Source organism: Hemiscyllium ocellatum, chromosome 15 (assembly GCF_020745735.1).
Source record: "Hemiscyllium ocellatum isolate sHemOce1 chromosome 15, sHemOce1.pat.X.cur, whole genome shotgun sequence".
NCBI classification, from domain to species: domain Eukaryota; kingdom Metazoa; phylum Chordata; class Chondrichthyes; order Orectolobiformes; family Hemiscylliidae; genus Hemiscyllium; species Hemiscyllium ocellatum.
Genome location: NC_083415.1, coordinates 61,297,892 through 61,314,844, shown reverse-complemented (window position 1 = coordinate 61,314,844; position 16,953 = coordinate 61,297,892). Strand labels below are relative to the sequence as shown.

The following is a 16,953-nucleotide window of genomic DNA, read 5'->3' as shown; positions in this document are numbered from 1 at the left end:
TTAATTGTCCAATTGGCTACTCTACAGCTCTCAGCTGGATGTCAATCTCAGAAGAAACGTTTGGAACAGGAAAAAGCGATGAGATCCAGCAAACCAGTTCCTTTTCCAGGAATAAAATGCCCTGATCTGCTTGTGTACCAAATAGTTTAAATCTTTCCCCCTTCAGCTTTGATTGACTCTGCAGCCCCAGTGGTCTTGGATGAAGAGATTGTGCCTGAATTCTCTCAAAACTACTTTTCTAATTAAGTCCCAGGAACTGAAATTTCTCCATAATGAAATTGCTTGGGGCATTTTTATCTTTTCCTTTTACAATCTTGGAAGACTTTGATTAATCACCACAGAGCCTCTTTTCGTTTCCAACCAGCAGCCTCGCCCATTCTGCAGACCCAGAACTATGTTAGCTGAATATATATAGAATACTTTATATGATAAAGTATGTGATTAAAGATAATTACTTTCCCCAATTAGAACCCACTGCCAATGAAGCTTTGTAATAAAGCAGCCTACTTAAACACAAATCCAGCTGACAGTAGAATCTTGGGGCATTCTTAAAATCTAGAATCTCATTTGTGTCTGCAAACTGGTCTCAATGCTTCTCAAGGCCCGACAAGCCTTCTTGTTACATGACTATTAATATTCCCTCACTTTTAAGTCAATGTTCCTTCTGCAATTCCCATTTTCCTTTGAGTCCCTTAACTAAAAACATAGGAAATCAATTCCAATTCAGTGGATGCGCAATCCAGGTTCAACTAACATCTCAATATGTATAAATCACACTGCAAACCATTCAACAATAGACTTAATTTAATTTTGCATTCAACTGTTAATTAGTCTCTCACTAGTGTAATGTGTAAGCTTTGGACTTGGAGTTAATTTGACCAAAATGCAATGGTACCATTATTCCTTTACCAAAGAAAATTCAAACTGAATTTGAAACATTAACTCTTTCTTTCACCACAAAGGATGTCAAATTGCTGAGTTTCTTTCAGGATTTTCTGCTTTTATTGCCACTGTGCAATCTTCATTTCAAAAGAATGGGTGATACCGTTAAAAATTAAAAAAAAACAAACAATCAAAGCAGTTCAAATATAACAGATTGCAGAAAAATGTTGGATAAACGTACTTTCAAACAAGTCATCATAATCGATCCTCTCCACACAGCAGGTGTACATCCGCAGACCAGCAATCTTTATTTTCTGGAACATGGGCAAAAATGAAGATTTTAGAAAAAAATTAATTAGACAAGCAAGCGCACACAAAAGTCAAAACAGAGGAGAAATAAAAGTAACAAGTATTAAAATTAGAAATTAATAACATGGCAATAACCTTTTACATTATTTCTCAATCAAATTAGATTCCCTACAGTGTGGAAATAGGACCTTCGACCCAACCAGTCCACACCAATCCTCCAAAGAGTAATCCACCCACACCAGTTTCTCTCTAACTAATGCACCCAGCACTACGGGCAATTTCGCATGGCCAATTCACCGGACCTGCACATCTTTGGACTGTGGGAGGAAACCGGAGCATCCGGAGGAAACCCACATGATATGGGGAGAATGTGCAAACTCCACACAGATAGTTGCCAGAGGCCGGAATCGAGCCCGGGACCCTAGTGCTGTGAGGCAGCAGTGCTAATCACTGAGCCATTGTGCCACCCCAAACAAATCTGAATGTTTTGCAATTAGTTGATGTCATACTTGTCAACTTGAATTGTTCCCTCTAGTAACACATTGGTGGACAATAGAGATCAAAATGCTCTGACTCAAACATTACCAACTATACTTTGCTTTGATGACAAAGGATGAAACATTAATTGAAAAGCGCCAAGGGGAGGTGATAGCCTAGAGGCTGACGGTGGAAGTTGAATTCAATTAAAAAGAAAAACTGGGAATAAGAGTCTAATGATGATGAAGAAAATGGGTCTTTTGTCAGAAAAACCCATCTGATTCAATAAGGGTCTTTAGGGAAGGAAATCTGTCATCCTTACCCAGGCGGAAGTGAGGACTGCAGATGCTGGACATCAAAGTCTAGATTAGAGTGATGCTGGAAAAGCACAGCAGGTCAGACAGCATCCTTCATCGCATTCCTGATGAAAGGCTTTTGCCTGAAACATTGATTTTCCTACTCCTCAGATGCTGCCTGACCTGATGTGCTTTTCCAGCACCACTCTAATCTAGACTGCCGTCCTTACCCAGTCTGGCCTACATGTGACTCCAGACCCACAGCAAATGGTTAGCTCATGATTGCCCTCTGAGCAATTAGGGATGGTCAATAAATACTGGTCTGGCCAGTGATGCCCACATTCTGTGAATGAATAAAGAGAAAGATTTCAGCCAATTTAGGAATGGCACAAATCTTGTTGGAAAGTGTAAGTAACATTCTACTTTTTTGCACATTTTATGGTACGCATCTTGTATTTTCCAACTTTGTACAGCAAGACCAAATACAGTATTTTATACTGTCACATCGAACACAAACCTCTTCAGGAATACAGCCTAACTGAAGGATAAAGTTCACACAGATGTCGTAAGGGTCAGCAGATTTGCAAAGTTTCTATCTCCATAGATGCTGTCAAATCCACTGAGTTTCTCCAGCGCTTTCTCTTTTTGTTTCACATGTCCAGCATCTGTAGTTCTTTGTTTTATAGAAGACCTGGGAATCCTTATTAGAACAACAGTGAACAGATATTGCTCTATTTCCCAAAAGAGACAGCATCATCATAGAACCCCACTCCTATTTTCATTAGCTCAAGCAAAAATACCCATTTGCTGTACTTCAGAGGCCCTGTGAATCCCATGGCTTCTATCAGTTTGGTAAAGGGACTCAGTTCCTCCTCCACAGGCTCAGCTGGACTTTTAACATTGGAAAACTGTTAATAAAATGGAGAACAAAATGTTAGCCACAAAACACCCAGGAATTAATAGTTTAACAAAGTGTATAATCAAATATTACTGCAGTGTGAAATTATATGAACCTTTAATGTAGTGAAAAACTTCCTGAGATACTTCATAGAATCACAAAAGTGTGACAGCACAAAAGGAGACCATTAGGCCAACTGTGCCTCTACTGCCTTGTTAAATGGACATCACTAGCTGGTGCAAATTTCCTGCTGTTCCACCATACCCTTAAACATTATTTTTGTCCAAATAAGTACCCAATGCCTTCTTGAATGCTTCAATTTCAGCAATAGCAGCGATACTTCACTGAAGCATTATCATTAAAAAAAAATCACCAAGTCAAATATTAGATCAAGGAGCTATGGCATAAATCAAAAAGCAGTGTTTACAGAGCTCTGGAGTGAGGGAAAGAGATGGAAAGGCAGTGTTATTTCAGGAAGCCATTCCAGAGCTTATGAGACAGGCAGCTGAAAGCATGGTTTGATAATGATGGAGAGGTGGATGCAGAGGCTGTGCAGGAGGTCAGAATCAGAGGATTGTAGATTTTAGATTTGCAAGAGTTACAGGGCTTTACAAACATGTGGGCTGGCAAGCCTACAGACAAACTTGAAAGCAAGCACAAGAATTTTAAAACAGCTGGACTGAGCCAGTGTTGGTTCGGGAACAATGGGTGACGGGTGAACAGGACACAGTATAAAGTTGGTTAGGAGAAACTGGGTTTTACACAGGCTTAAACGAGAAGATGAAGGGTAGAAGTTACAAGGCAAGGTGAATGAAGTGGATAACAGAACAGGGAAGTGGTTTTGCATGTGGACAGGTTCTGATGGCAAGTTTGTCAGAAAGGTATGATGGACAGAATAGCTACCTTCTGGGCTGAAATTTCAAGGACTCTATGCAATTTAAATTAAAAGAATAGCCCTGTATTTTGTTGAAGACAATAGCCCCCATCTCTAATGTCATTGTTGTCTTCTATGTTGACGTTGCTCAAATCTTTCAGATGGCGAAACCTGTAACATTGGGAAGGCTATGGCCGAGTGGTATTATCACTGGACTCAATGCTCTGCGGACCAGGGTTTGAATGGCAGATGGTAGAATTTGAATTCAATAAAACAAATCTGGAATTCAGAGTCTGACGATGACCACGAATCCATTGTTGATTGTCTGGTTTACTAACATCCTTTAGGGAAGGAAACTCATTTTTACCTGGTCTGGACTACATGTGACTCCAGACCCACAGCAATGTGGCTGTTTCTTGACTGTCCTTGAGATAGGCAATAAATGCTGGCCTGGCCAGTGACACCCTCACCCCATGACTGAATTTTAAAAAACCTAACACAGATACTCAATGGTGCGATTTTAAACAAACAAAATCAGGCATGGAGCAAAGCGACAAATGTCAGCTCAAACTAACAACTGCCTCAATTGAAAACACAATCTCAACCATATAAACAAACAAAGAACAAGTTTGTTTTCTTAAACTGAGGACATTAAAACCGAGCCTAACATTTTCAGGACAGTAGACCATAAAACTATGGTCAGTAGACTAATAAATCTGAGTAGTTCACCCTAATTCATGAATTATCCAAACCACCTTCTGCTCACTCAGTGAATGTACTTCAGACAGTGATGAAGGAATGTGGATGACCAAGGCTTCACCTGACGTCCATGGGGTTTGAAAACAAATGCTCCCTGTTTATAATACTCACGTTTGGTGTGATGTGAATGGCCCGGTATGGCAGTCCTGGTCTGAGTAAAGTGTGTCGCAGCCCATTGCAGGAGGTGAGGCCATTTGGCTTGGAAGCACCAACTCCAGTTACTGCACTTCGCCACACAGCGCGAAGCTGAAAGGGAGCAATAAGGAACTGATGTGTGAATACAGAAATGCAGTTTACCTGTAGATCTGTGGAAGCAAAAACAGTCGCTTCATTGTACCATTTGCAGTTACCTACTGTGTCTTCAGTCATGGTGATAAAGCAGCAATATTATCAGTAGTGCACTCACAATATGGGCTCCTCTACATTGGAGAAATGAAATGCAGACTTGGTGATCACTTTGCAGAACACCTATGTTCTGTCTGCAAAGATGACCCTTGCCATTTCAACACATCACCGTGTTCCCATGCCAACACCTGTGTCCCGAGCTTGCTGCAGTGCACCAGTGGGTCTCAGCACAAGCTTGAAGAACAGCATCTCATCTTTCACTTGAGAATCCGGCAGTCTCTAGGACTCAATACTAAATTCAATCGCTATACAGCCTGTTTCCATCTTTCCATGACTTTTATCCACCTCCACACCTTGATCCTGTCATGAAATGGGTTGCTTTCAGCAGTCAATCCAATCTCTCCTACACTTAGCCCTCATTATTACTTAGCTTTTCTTCGGAGTTGGCTTACCATCAATAATTCTCTTGTCTGCCTACCCTTTTTGGATCTCTCTCTGAGGTCTATCTCCACACCCCAACCTTGCCTTCAGCATAAGTACCACATTTTCTGAGCTGCTATCAGCTCTGAAGAAGAGTCCAAGGACTCAAAACAGTGATTCTGCTTTCTGCCCATAGATACTGCCAGACTTGCTGAGTTTCTCCTGAAATTTTTGTTTCAGATTTCCAGCATCTGCAGTTCTTTATTTTGTTTTAGTGAATGCTTGATATTCTGCCTCCAATGCAAGTGTGTACTTCCTTTAGAACTGGACATAGCCCTCCAGCATTGGAGTGGCCAGCAAACCCTACAAAAAAGCAGTAAGACTTCTTTATTCCTACATTACAACCCATCTGTAATAAAAGGACAACATCCCAATCACTTTCCTAACTGCTTTTAAAAGCTGCAATTACATTTGTTGAAGCCTCCTCGATCACCAATCAACGTAGTTACGCATGTGGCTCTGTAGAATTCGATACAAGGCTTTAGAAAGAAATAGCCAAAGTTGAACTCCTAATTTCAAATACCAGTTATTGTTCCAAATTAATTAAATATTTCAGGCTTTACATGGCTTATTCCTGTCCAGTTATGAAGCTAAGTACCTCAAATGCAAAAGGCTTACAAAAAGTATTAACGAAAAGTTTAAATTAGTGGCTTAAAAATGTTTGTTTCATGTTTAGAGTAACATAAGATCCATAAGCAATCAAAAAAAAAAGCCCCCCAAATTGAAGAAAATATTAAAAGATATTTCATGGCAGCAAGTAAATGCTGCTGTAAACTAATGCTATGGGAAATTCTGATTAAGGAAATAGGAAAGTTGGGAATATCGACAAAGTTTTAGTCCCACCTGCAATCCCACTGTACAGAAGGGGAAAAAGCATACTGTATTTCTTGCAAATGAACAGAGAACCAATTGAAAGGCAAATCCAATAGACAAGCAAAGTCACATTCAGTGAAGGGCTGTTAAATGGAAGAGACATCTGTGTTAAACCTCACCACTTTATCAGCGTTCCACAATACTGTACATTACCAAATAACATACTTCAAATTATTATTGCATCAAATTTCTAACACTGAACATTTAGGATTTTGAAGGGGTGTAGACCCATAATAAACTTCAAAAGAGAATTGGATGATTTGGCGAAGAGGAAACTTTTGCCACACTCTATCAGGAGTCGTGTCAGCTGAATAATTCTTCCTCCAGAGCCAGCACAAGCATGATGGGTCAAACGGTCTCTTTCCGTGCTGAGTGATTCTATGAAAGAGGTCCAGTGTTGGTGTTTATCCTTTACTCAAAAAGTGATCCTAATCCCATGCACCTATTCTATTATCTCTCTTCATTCTCCATTCCTTCAGCCCAACTATCTTTCAATGCTGCTTTATTCACTAGTGCACCTCAGTCTTTCAACCCTCACTGTTACTTTTGTTATCCATTCTAAATCTGTGGCATTTGACAGTTTTTTCCATTTACTGCTTCCAGTAGAAGAGTCAGCAACCAGAGAAAATAAATGTAAATCCATTGGTCAAAAAAACTCTGAAGGGAGATGAAGCGATTTAAATAAAAATATGAATTGTTGAGATCTTGAATGTACAATCTGAAAGAGAGTTGGGAGTTGACTAAGTGGAAACTTCCAAGAGAACCTGATAAATACTCAAAAGGAGAAAAAAAATGGGAACTGGGACTAATCAGATAGCATTTCCAAGGGCCAGAACAGGTAAGATGAACTCCTTCTGCACTGTATGTTTTTATCCTCTGACCTGATATCGATGACATCTTGATATCTATACATCACCTACTGGAAATTGCCTGTCTCTTGTGATTCAGATATGACAATTCATTAATGATATTGATAATCATAGAATTCCTACAGTGTGGAATCAAACCATTCTGCCCACCGAGTCCACACTGACCCTCTGATGAGCTCCTACCCTATATCTGTAACCCTGCATTCCCCACGGCTAATCCACTTAGTCTATCCATTCCTGGACACTATGGGCAATTGAGTATGGCTAATCTACCTAACCTGCACATCTTTGGACTGTGGGAGGAAACCCAAGCAGACATGGTGAGAATGTCTGTGTGGACTTTGCAGTCACCAGAGGGTGGAATCGAGCCCAGGTCCCTGGTGCTGTGAGACAGCAGTGCTAACCACTTGAGTCACCGTGCCAATATTGCGCGTTACAATAGTAATCACACTTTAAAAGTAATTCCGTGGGAATAACTTACATTGGGCAGGCCCAAGGCTTCGATAAGACCTATATAAAAGCAATACCTGCTTGCCTTGAGATTGTTATACAAGTAACACTGATTACTGATAGTCCAGATGTTGATTTTAACTGCAAAGTTTAATGTTAGATATCTAACAGTATCTCAAAGCATTATCCCAACTGAACCTAATGATAAAATCTAACAATAAACCAAGGGCTGCAGGACAGGGGTTCAGAAGAGAAAAGTATCGATAGGATTCAACTAACACAGGTTGTAGCACTCAGTTTCTAAAGCATTACATTTGAATTGTTCTGACTGGTTTCCTGGGTCTTCACTCATGACTGATGACGACTCTTTTCCTGACAATTTACTGATGACCCCAGACTATGGATCCACCACAGGCATGAAGGCAGACTCTGCCCATGCTGCTCTGGGGTAGTGCAGCAGGAGATCCTCCCTCTTCCCTGCAAAGGATCACATCCTCACCAAAACAAAAAGGTTATCAACTCCACGGATTGCTTTCTCAATCCTGTACTCTATTCACTTCATTGCTCATAACAATCCATTAAAGATTTACCAAGATGTTGCCTGGTCTGGAGCGAAGGTCTTATGAGGAAAGGCTGAGGGACTTGGGTCTGTTCTCACTGGAGAGAGTGAATCCTTAGAAGAGTATAAAGGCAGTAGGAGTATACTTAAGAGGGAAATCAGGAGGGCAAAAAGGGGACATGAGATAGCTTTGGCAAATAGAATTAAGGAGAATCCAAAGAGTTTTTAACAAATTTTTAAAGACAAAAGGGTAACTTAGGGTCCCTCAAAGATCAGCAAGGCAGCCTTTGTGTGGAGCCACAGAAAATGGGGGAAATACTAAATGAATATTTTGCATCAGTATTTATTGTGGAAAAGGATATGGAAGATATAGACTATAGGGAAATAGATGGCGACATTTTGCAAAATGTCCAGATTACAGAGGAGGAAGTGCTGGATGTCTTGAAACGGTTAAAAGTGGATAAACCCCCAGGACCTGATCAGGTGTACCCGAGAACTCTGTGGGAAGCTAGAAAGTGATTGCTGGGCCTCTTGCTGAGATATTTGTATCATCGATAGTCACAGGCGAGGTGCCGGAAGACTGGAGGTTGGCAAAAGTGGTGCCACTGTTTAAGAAGGGAGGTAAAGACAAGCCAAGGAACTATAGACCGGTGAGCCTGACCTCGGTGGTGGGAATCCTGAGGGAACAAGATGTACATGTATTTGGAAAGGCAAGGACTGATTCGGGATAATCAACATGGCTGCGTGTGTGGGAAATCATGTCTCACAAACTTGATTGAGTTGTTTGAAGAAGTAACAAAGAAGATTGATAAGGGCAGAGCAGTAGATGTGCTCGATATGGACTTCAGTAAGGCGTTCGACAAGGTTCCCCATGGAGACTGATTAGTAAGGTTAGATCTCATGGAATACAGGGAGAACTAGCCATTTGGATACAGAACTGGCTCAAAGGTAGACGACAGAGGGCTGTTTTTCAGACAGGAGGCCTGTGACCAGTGGAGTGCCACAAGGATCAGTGGTGGACCCTCTACTTTTTGTCATTCACATAAATGATTTGGATGTGAGCATAAGAGGTACAGTTCGTAAGTTTACAGATGACACCAAAATTGGAGGTGTAGTGGACAGTGAAGAGGGTTACCTCAGATTACAACAGGATCTGGACCAGATGGGCCAATGGGCTGAGAAGTGGCAGATGGAGTTTAATTCAGATAAACGCGAGGTGCTGTATTTTGGGAAAGCAAATCTTAGCAGAATTTATACACTTAATGGTAAGGCCCTAGGGAGTGTTGTTGAACAAAGAGATCTTGGAGTACAGGTTCATAGCTCCTTGAAAGTGGAGTCGCAGGTAGATAGGATAGTGAAGGCGGCATTTGATATGCTTTCCTTTACTGGTCAGAGTATTGAGTACAGGAGTTGGGAGGTCATGTTGCAGCTGTACAGGACATTGGTTAGGCCACTGTTGGAATATTGCGTGCAATTCTGGTCTCCTTCCTATCGGAAAGATGTTGTGAAACTTGAAAAGGTTCAGAAAAGATTTACGAGGATGTTGCCAGGGTTGGAGGATCTGAGCTACAGGGAGAGGCTGAACAGGCTAGGGCTGGGGCGTTGGAGGCTGAGGGGTGACCTTATAGAAGTTTACAAAATTATGAGGGGCATGGATAGGATAAATAGGCAAAGTCTTTTCCCTGGCGTCCGGGAGTCCAGAACTAGAGAGCACAGGTTTAGTGTGAGAGGGGAAAAATATAAAAGAGACCTAGGGAGCAACTATTTCACACAGAGGTTGGTATGTGTATGGAATGAGCCGCCAGAGGAAGTGGTGGAGGCTGGTACAGTTGCAACATTTAAGAGGCATTTGGATGGATATATGAATAGGAAGGGTTTGGAGGGATATGGGCCAGGTGCTGGCAGGTGGGACTACATTGCGTTGGGATATCTGGTCGGCATGGACAGATTGGACCAAAGGGTCTGTTTCCGTGCTGTACATCCCTATGACTCTTAGGCTAAGAGAAGATTTAATAGAGATATACAAGATGATCAGAGGATTAGATAGGGTGGACGGTGAGACTCTTTTTCCGAGGATGATGACATCTGTTTGTATGAGGGGGCATAGCTGCAAATTGAGGGGTGACAGATTTAAGACACGTCAGATGCAGGTTCTTTACTCAGAGAGTGGTAAAGGCGTGGACTGCCCTGCCTGCCAATGTAGTCAACTCAGCCACATTAGGGGCATTTAAACAGTCCTTGGATAAGCACATGGATGATGATAGGATAGTGTTGGGTGATGAAGTTAGATTAGTTCACAGGTCGGTGTAACATCGCGAGCCGAAGGGCCTGTTCTGGGCTGTGTTGTTCTATGTTCTAACCCTTGATCCCCTTACGAATCAAGAATCTATCTGTCTTACAGACACTCAATGACTTGGCCTCCACAGCCTTCTGCAGCAATGAGTTCCATAGATTCCCCCACCCTCTGGCTGAAGAAATTCCTCCTCATATCAGTTCTAAAGGGTCATCCCCATCTTTCTGAGGCTGTGCCCTCAGGTCCTAGCCTCTCCTCCTATTGGAAACATCTCCACCATGTCCACTTAATCCAGGTCTCTTTGTGTTCTTTTAAGTTTCAATGAAACTTTCCCCTCATTTTTCTAAACTCCATCGATTAGAGACCTAAAGCCCTCAACCACTTCTCATATGACAAGCTCTCCAGCCCAGAGATTATTCCTCTGCATCCTCTGCAATGTCAGCTCATCCTCCCTAAGATACGGGGCCCAGTACTGCTCACAATGTCCCAAAAGCTTTTCCTGCTTGCCTAAGAAAAGAGGCAGAATTCTGGAAATACAATCATCGCACCGGCTTCAGTGAAAACCATGCTAGATTTTTCTTCTCAAATGAAAAACAGAATGTTGCTCATTCAAGCTATTCAAGTCTCTAGTTCTCGCACATCCTTTAAATGTCCAAAAAACGCATTAGTATTCTTCTGCGATAATACGAACTTTACTGTTTCCAATCAGTACCATTTCCAGTTCTGCTGTTAAATAGCATCTGGATGGCATTCATTTTACTGAAATCAGGGCGTATCTGCAGATATTTACAAAAACACAGTGAGCAGAGGGCACATGTAGAACCACAATTTTATCAAGAAATTTCAGCAGTACTCAACAGTTCTGTTGCCCATTCCAATAACAAGTCGTCAACATATACAGTCCTAGAGATGTACAGCACGGAAAAAGACCCTTCGGTCCAACTTGTCCACGTCGACCAGATATCCCAACCTAATCTAGTCCCATCTGCCAGCAGCTGACCCATATCCCTCCAAACCCTTCTTATTCGTATCTCCATCCTGATGCCCTTGAAATGTTGTTATTGTTCCAGCCTCCACCACTTCCTTTGGCAGCTCATTCCATACACGTACCTCCCTCTGCATGAAAAGGTTGCCTCTTAGGTCTCTTTATCTTTCCACTCTCACCCGAAACCTATGCCCTCTAGTTCTGGACTCCTCCAAACCCAGGGAAAAGACTTTGTCTATTTATCCTATCCATGTCCCTCATGATTTTATAAACCTCTATCAGGTCACCCCTCAGCCTCTGACACTCCAGGAAAAACAGCCCCAGCCTATTCAACCTCTCCCTGTAGCTCAAATCCTCCAACCCTGGCAACATCCTTGTAAATCTTTTCTGAACTCTTAAGTTTCACAACATCCTTCCGATAGGAAGGAGACCAGAATTGCACGCAATACTCCAACAGTGGCCTAACCAATGTTGTGTGCAGCCCATCTACTCACAACAGTTTTTAGCTCACATGCTGATTACAAAATTTGCTTTTCAGTGTCTCATCTTTGTATGGCAGAAACGTCAGGATTTCATTTGAAAGCTAGTATTCAACAAGAACACATTACAGTGAGCTTTATTCAAATGCTTTTAAAATTACAAACCTCCAATAAATACTGTACAATCCTGCCAGAAAAACACTGGCCGGGAACAGCATGTGACTTGAATTTGATATAGTGCCTCATCATATCACTCAAATATCTGAAAGCGTTTTGAACCCATCTCTTGTGTGAGGCATTAAACCAAGGCCCTGTCACCCCTCTCAGCTGGACGACAAAGATCTCAAAACACTGTCTGACCAGGAGCAGCGGAGTGTGTCCTGGAGCCCTGGCTGATGTTGATCTCATAACAAACATCAAAGAGAGATTATCTGGTCATTATCACATTGCCGTTTGTGGAGTCTGCTGTGCACAAGCTGCCTTTTACATTGCCTACATCACAACAGTGACCACACATCAAAATCAACTTGCTGAGTGCGTGAAAGGTGCCAAATAAGTGCAATTTTTTTTTCAATGTACAATGGGTTGCTTTTTCGGATTACAGTGTATTTTGTATGCAAAGTCTGACAGCAACAGATCACCATCTGTTTCTGCTGCTTTTGGATGAAGCAGGAATGTTAGTCCAGACACCGAAACTCCCTGCTCTTTCCCAGCAGTGCCATGGAATATATTAACACCCACCTGAACTAAGCAGACAGAACCATATCCAAAATGTCAGCACCTCCAGACATGCAACAGTAACTCTGTACTTGGAGAATAAGTCTTGATTGCGTGTTTGGGGTGGAAGTTGAAATGTAGAACTCTGACTCACAGGTAGAAGTGGTGCCAAATGAGCCCAGCTGCCCAAGTTACAGAGTGAGACAATCAGTAGTGCAGACACAGAATTCACCACTAAAGGAATGTTATCTATGGGACTTCAACTCAATTTAACTACTTCAAGATACACTTACTCCTCCCAGGTGTCGCTGCTTCCTAGCTCAATACTTTTCTGACAGATTCAACAGAGGCTGACTGACAATCAGCACTGCATCTGTTCAGGCTGAATTCCCTCTCAAAAGATCAAAGCGGATAGATGGAGAAGAAATCCACATCTTGTTGATATATGCGTTTCTCATCTGTGGGAAGTATGCCTGGCTATTTCCCCCCACACCCCAACCCTGAACATTAGTTCCCTTGAAACTGGCAAAAGAATCAGAGGCGAGATCAGGATAAATGTTTTCACACAGCAAGTTGCTGTAATCTGGAATGCACTGCCTAAAGGGCGGTGGAAACAGATTAAATAGCAACTTTCAAGAGAAAATCGAAGTGGAAACATTTGCAGGATTATGGGGAAAAAAAACAGAGAAATGGATTAATTAGTCAGCTCTTTCAAATGGCTGGCACAAGCACAATGGCCAAGCAGGCTCCTTGTTGAAATAAATTTTGACAGAAAAGTCTGAGTAAGGACATTAACCTGCTTAGGAGATGCAAACGTTTACACCCAACTGATCAATTCTGTTATTCCTAACATCTACTTGACCATTTATTCATCAGCATAACGCCATGGATTTAGATAGCTTATTGAGGCCTAGTAGCATTAGTTTAACTTCTTTTGAGAATAGACAATGGAGGGGCATCTGATTAAGGTTTGATAAGGTTTAATGGATAATTTACCTATCCATCAACTATTTCCTCTGATGGAAATCAGGAACAACAGAATAAAATCTTAAAATAAAAGCTCCGCTGTTTAGGTAGGATGATTACATTAGATTAGATTAGATTCCCTACGAGGTGGAAACAGGCCCTTCGACCCAACAAGTCCACAATGGCCCTCCAAAGAGTAACCCACCCATACTCATTTCCCTCTGACTAATGCACCCATCACTAAGGGCAATTTAGCATGGCCAATTCACCTAACTTGCACATCTTTGGACTGTGGGAGGAAACCCAGGCAGATACAGGGAGAATGTCTGTGTGGAGTGTGCACAGTCACCCGAGGCTGGAATTGAACCCAGGTCCCTGGCGCTGTGAGGCAGCAGTGCTAACCACTGAGCCACCGTGCCACCCATCATGGAGCACATTTTCACATAAAAGGATAATAAGAATCTGAAACTCTCCCACTCTTAAAATTGGGAGAGATTTAATTTGAGCATTCAATATCCCAACTGATTGATGTGCAAGAATATCAGGGGATGTGGAATTAAGGTAGGTGAATAGCATTGAAGTACAGACCAGACATGTTCTGAAAATGGCAAAGTGACTTCAAGGGGATAAAAGGCTGCCTTGTCTTCTTTGTTGAGCAGTATCATGCTTTAAAGAGCTAACTCCATCAACTAACTTCTCAGCACGCCCTGTCTGCATCAATGGAGCTGAGGTGGAGATGGTCACGAGTATCAAGTTCCTGGGAGTGATGATCACTAACTATCTGTTCTGGTCCGCCCACGTTGATGTGACAATCAAGAAAGCACAACGTGTCTACTTCCTCAGAGGGCTAAAAAAATTCAGCATGTCCAAAATGACTCATACCAACTTTTATAGAAGCACCATAGAAAGCATCCTTTCTGGATGCATCACAACATGACATAGCAACTGGTCTCCTTCCTATCAGAAGAATGTTGAAAGAGTTCAGAAAAGATTTACAAGGATGTTGCCAGGGTTGGAAGATTTGAGCTACAGGGTGAGCAGGCTGGGGCTGTTTTCCCTGGTGCATCAGAGGCTGAGGGGTGACCTTACAGATGTTTATAAAATCATGAGGGGCATGGAGAAGATAAACAGACAAAGCCTTTTCACTTGGTCGGGGAATCCAGAACTAGACAGCGTGGGTTTAGGGTGAGAGGGAAAAGATATAAAAGGGACCTAAAGGGCAAGTTTTTCACACAGAGGATGATGCGTGTATGGAATGAGCTGCCAGAGGAAGTGGTGGAGGCTGGTACAATGGCAACATTTAAAGGGTACCTGGATGGGTATAAGAAAGAAAGGGTCTAGAGGGATATGGGCCAAGTGCTGGTAAAATGGGTCTAAATTAGGTTAGGATATCTGGTCGGCATGGATGAGTTGGACCAAAGAGTCTGTTTCCATGCTTGATATCTCTCAGACTCTATAACTGCTCTCCCTAACACCATAAGAAACCAGACAGAGTCATGAATGCTGCCCAGTCCAGCACACAAACCAGCCTATCATCCACCGACTCCATTTATACTTCCCGCTGCCTCAGGAAACCAACCAACATAATCAAAGATCCCTCCCATTCCAGTTATACCCTCTTCCATCCTGCAGAAGATATAAATGTTTGAATACATGTAAGAACAGATTCAAGAACAGCTTCTTCCCCGCTGTTATCAGATTTTTGTAAGGACCTCAAATATTACTTCTGATGTGCTACCCTGATGCACTCTGTACGGTGCCATCTACCTGTAGAGCCCACAACACAATACTTTTCACTGTATCTCAGTACATGTGACAACAATAAACCTGCGTCAAGCTCAAATCAAAGTGCAGGTTTTAATCAGAAACAAATTTGGTCTCTAACCAAAGAATGAAAAGAAAATCACAAGCACAAGAGTCCACTGTTTTTAACAATATGTTATATATTTGTGTGGAGTGCTGCCAATAACAGGTCTGTAAATCCCAGTATTCCGCTACAGTTTATAGTTCAGAAGGTCCTTTCCAGGCAAAATCCAAAGAAGCAGAGGGCAGAATAATCACACAAAATGTTCTGCTGCCTATTTTGCTCAATCGGAATAGAAGAATGAAAAACCAGTTATTATTTACTAAAATTCATTCCTGACACCACAGTATAAATGATACACAACATTGAGACATGTAAACTACTGATACCACAAGGTTATCAGCTGCTCTTTTCATCTCTAAGTTTCCTTACTGGTAAAATACTTATTTTAAATTATCATACATTGTACCATTGAGTGGAATGGAGAGTTCTTTACCCAGCATTCATAGCAACAGAGAAAGTGCTCTATCCCAAACACAGAGCCACGCCAAGACTCAATCCCAGAGGTGCAGGAGTGTCTATGCCACTGTGCAAGCTGAGTAAAGAACCCCCTCCCAATCTACACATGTTACTCTTTTTACAAAAAGGTGCAGCAGCTTTGGACTGACTGGCCTGGTGGGATGGAAGTAATAGGGGAAAATGGCAAGTACAACTCAGCTGTGTCCCTTATATTTGTAGAAGGGCTTGGTATATCGAAGGCCACGTGCAATTTGTAACGACTAAGTGCCTATGGTTATCCAGTACCTCCTGCACAAATTTACCACACAGGTTATTGGATCATTCAATCATAAATTTCTGTTCTTTGTGGTGCCCAGTTGAAGATGGTTCACTACGGCTCACCTTCCAATAAGTTTTGGTGATGGGTTTTGCCCACTGTGGCTGGTCAGCACTTCCACCCAAGTGAAGGAGTTGATGTCATGGCTGAAGCGGTTGTGTGGCAGCTGGCTCTCTCTTTCCCCGAATGGGAGGTTGAGGCCTAGCTGGCAGGCTGCCGTTAATGCAGCTGTGTGCCTTTGTGATTTATGTAGCTGGATGTGATGGATCACTTGTTTTTTTTGTGAAACGTGAATCATAAATCAAGAAATTCAGGGTTTATTTTAAAGGTAGAATGCAACGATGTTTGTGCAATGCAATTAGAAAAACAAAACAAAACAACCAGTTAGAAACCAGAAAATGACTTGTTCAGAAGCAGGAGGTAACTGGTCAAAAAACAAATGAGGTAACTAATGCATGGGTACAGAGGTTTAACATTTTCCCAACAAGGGAAAAACTCAGGAGTCATCATTGAGCAGTTAACAAGTTAATCAGTTATGGGGAGAATGGAGAAGTTGGGATTGTTGCCATTGAGGGATGGTGTAGATGTTAAAAATCATGACAAGTTTAAGAATAAACAAGCAGAAACTGTCAGCCTTCCTACTAGTGGGAAACAGAGAACACCCTTTCAAGATGACTGGCAAAGACAGAGGAATTTAGAATGCAGCAAGGTATGTTGATCTGGAATGCCCTGCCAGAAGGTGTTAGTAACTTTCAAAAACCAGTATCTGAAGAGAGGAAATAATTGCTGGGCTATTGGGAACG

At 42.0% G+C, this 16,953-nt stretch overlaps 1 protein-coding gene across 1 annotated transcript in view; it reads right to left on the bottom strand.

Annotated features, from left to right (window-relative positions):
- LOC132822815 (ubiquinol-cytochrome-c reductase complex assembly factor 1) overlaps window positions 1-16,953 on the bottom strand; it is a 127,898-nt gene that overhangs the window by 100,697 nt on the left and 10,248 nt on the right. Inside the window, exons 2-4 of the mRNA XM_060836169.1 lie at window positions 4,607-4,741; window positions 2,765-2,872; window positions 1,124-1,196 (exon numbers count right to left, since the gene is read on the bottom strand). Of these exons, the coding sequence (XP_060692152.1) occupies window positions 1,124-1,196; window positions 2,765-2,872; window positions 4,607-4,741 (316 nt within the window). The remainder of the gene's footprint in view (window positions 1-1,123; window positions 1,197-2,764; window positions 2,873-4,606; window positions 4,742-16,953) is intronic.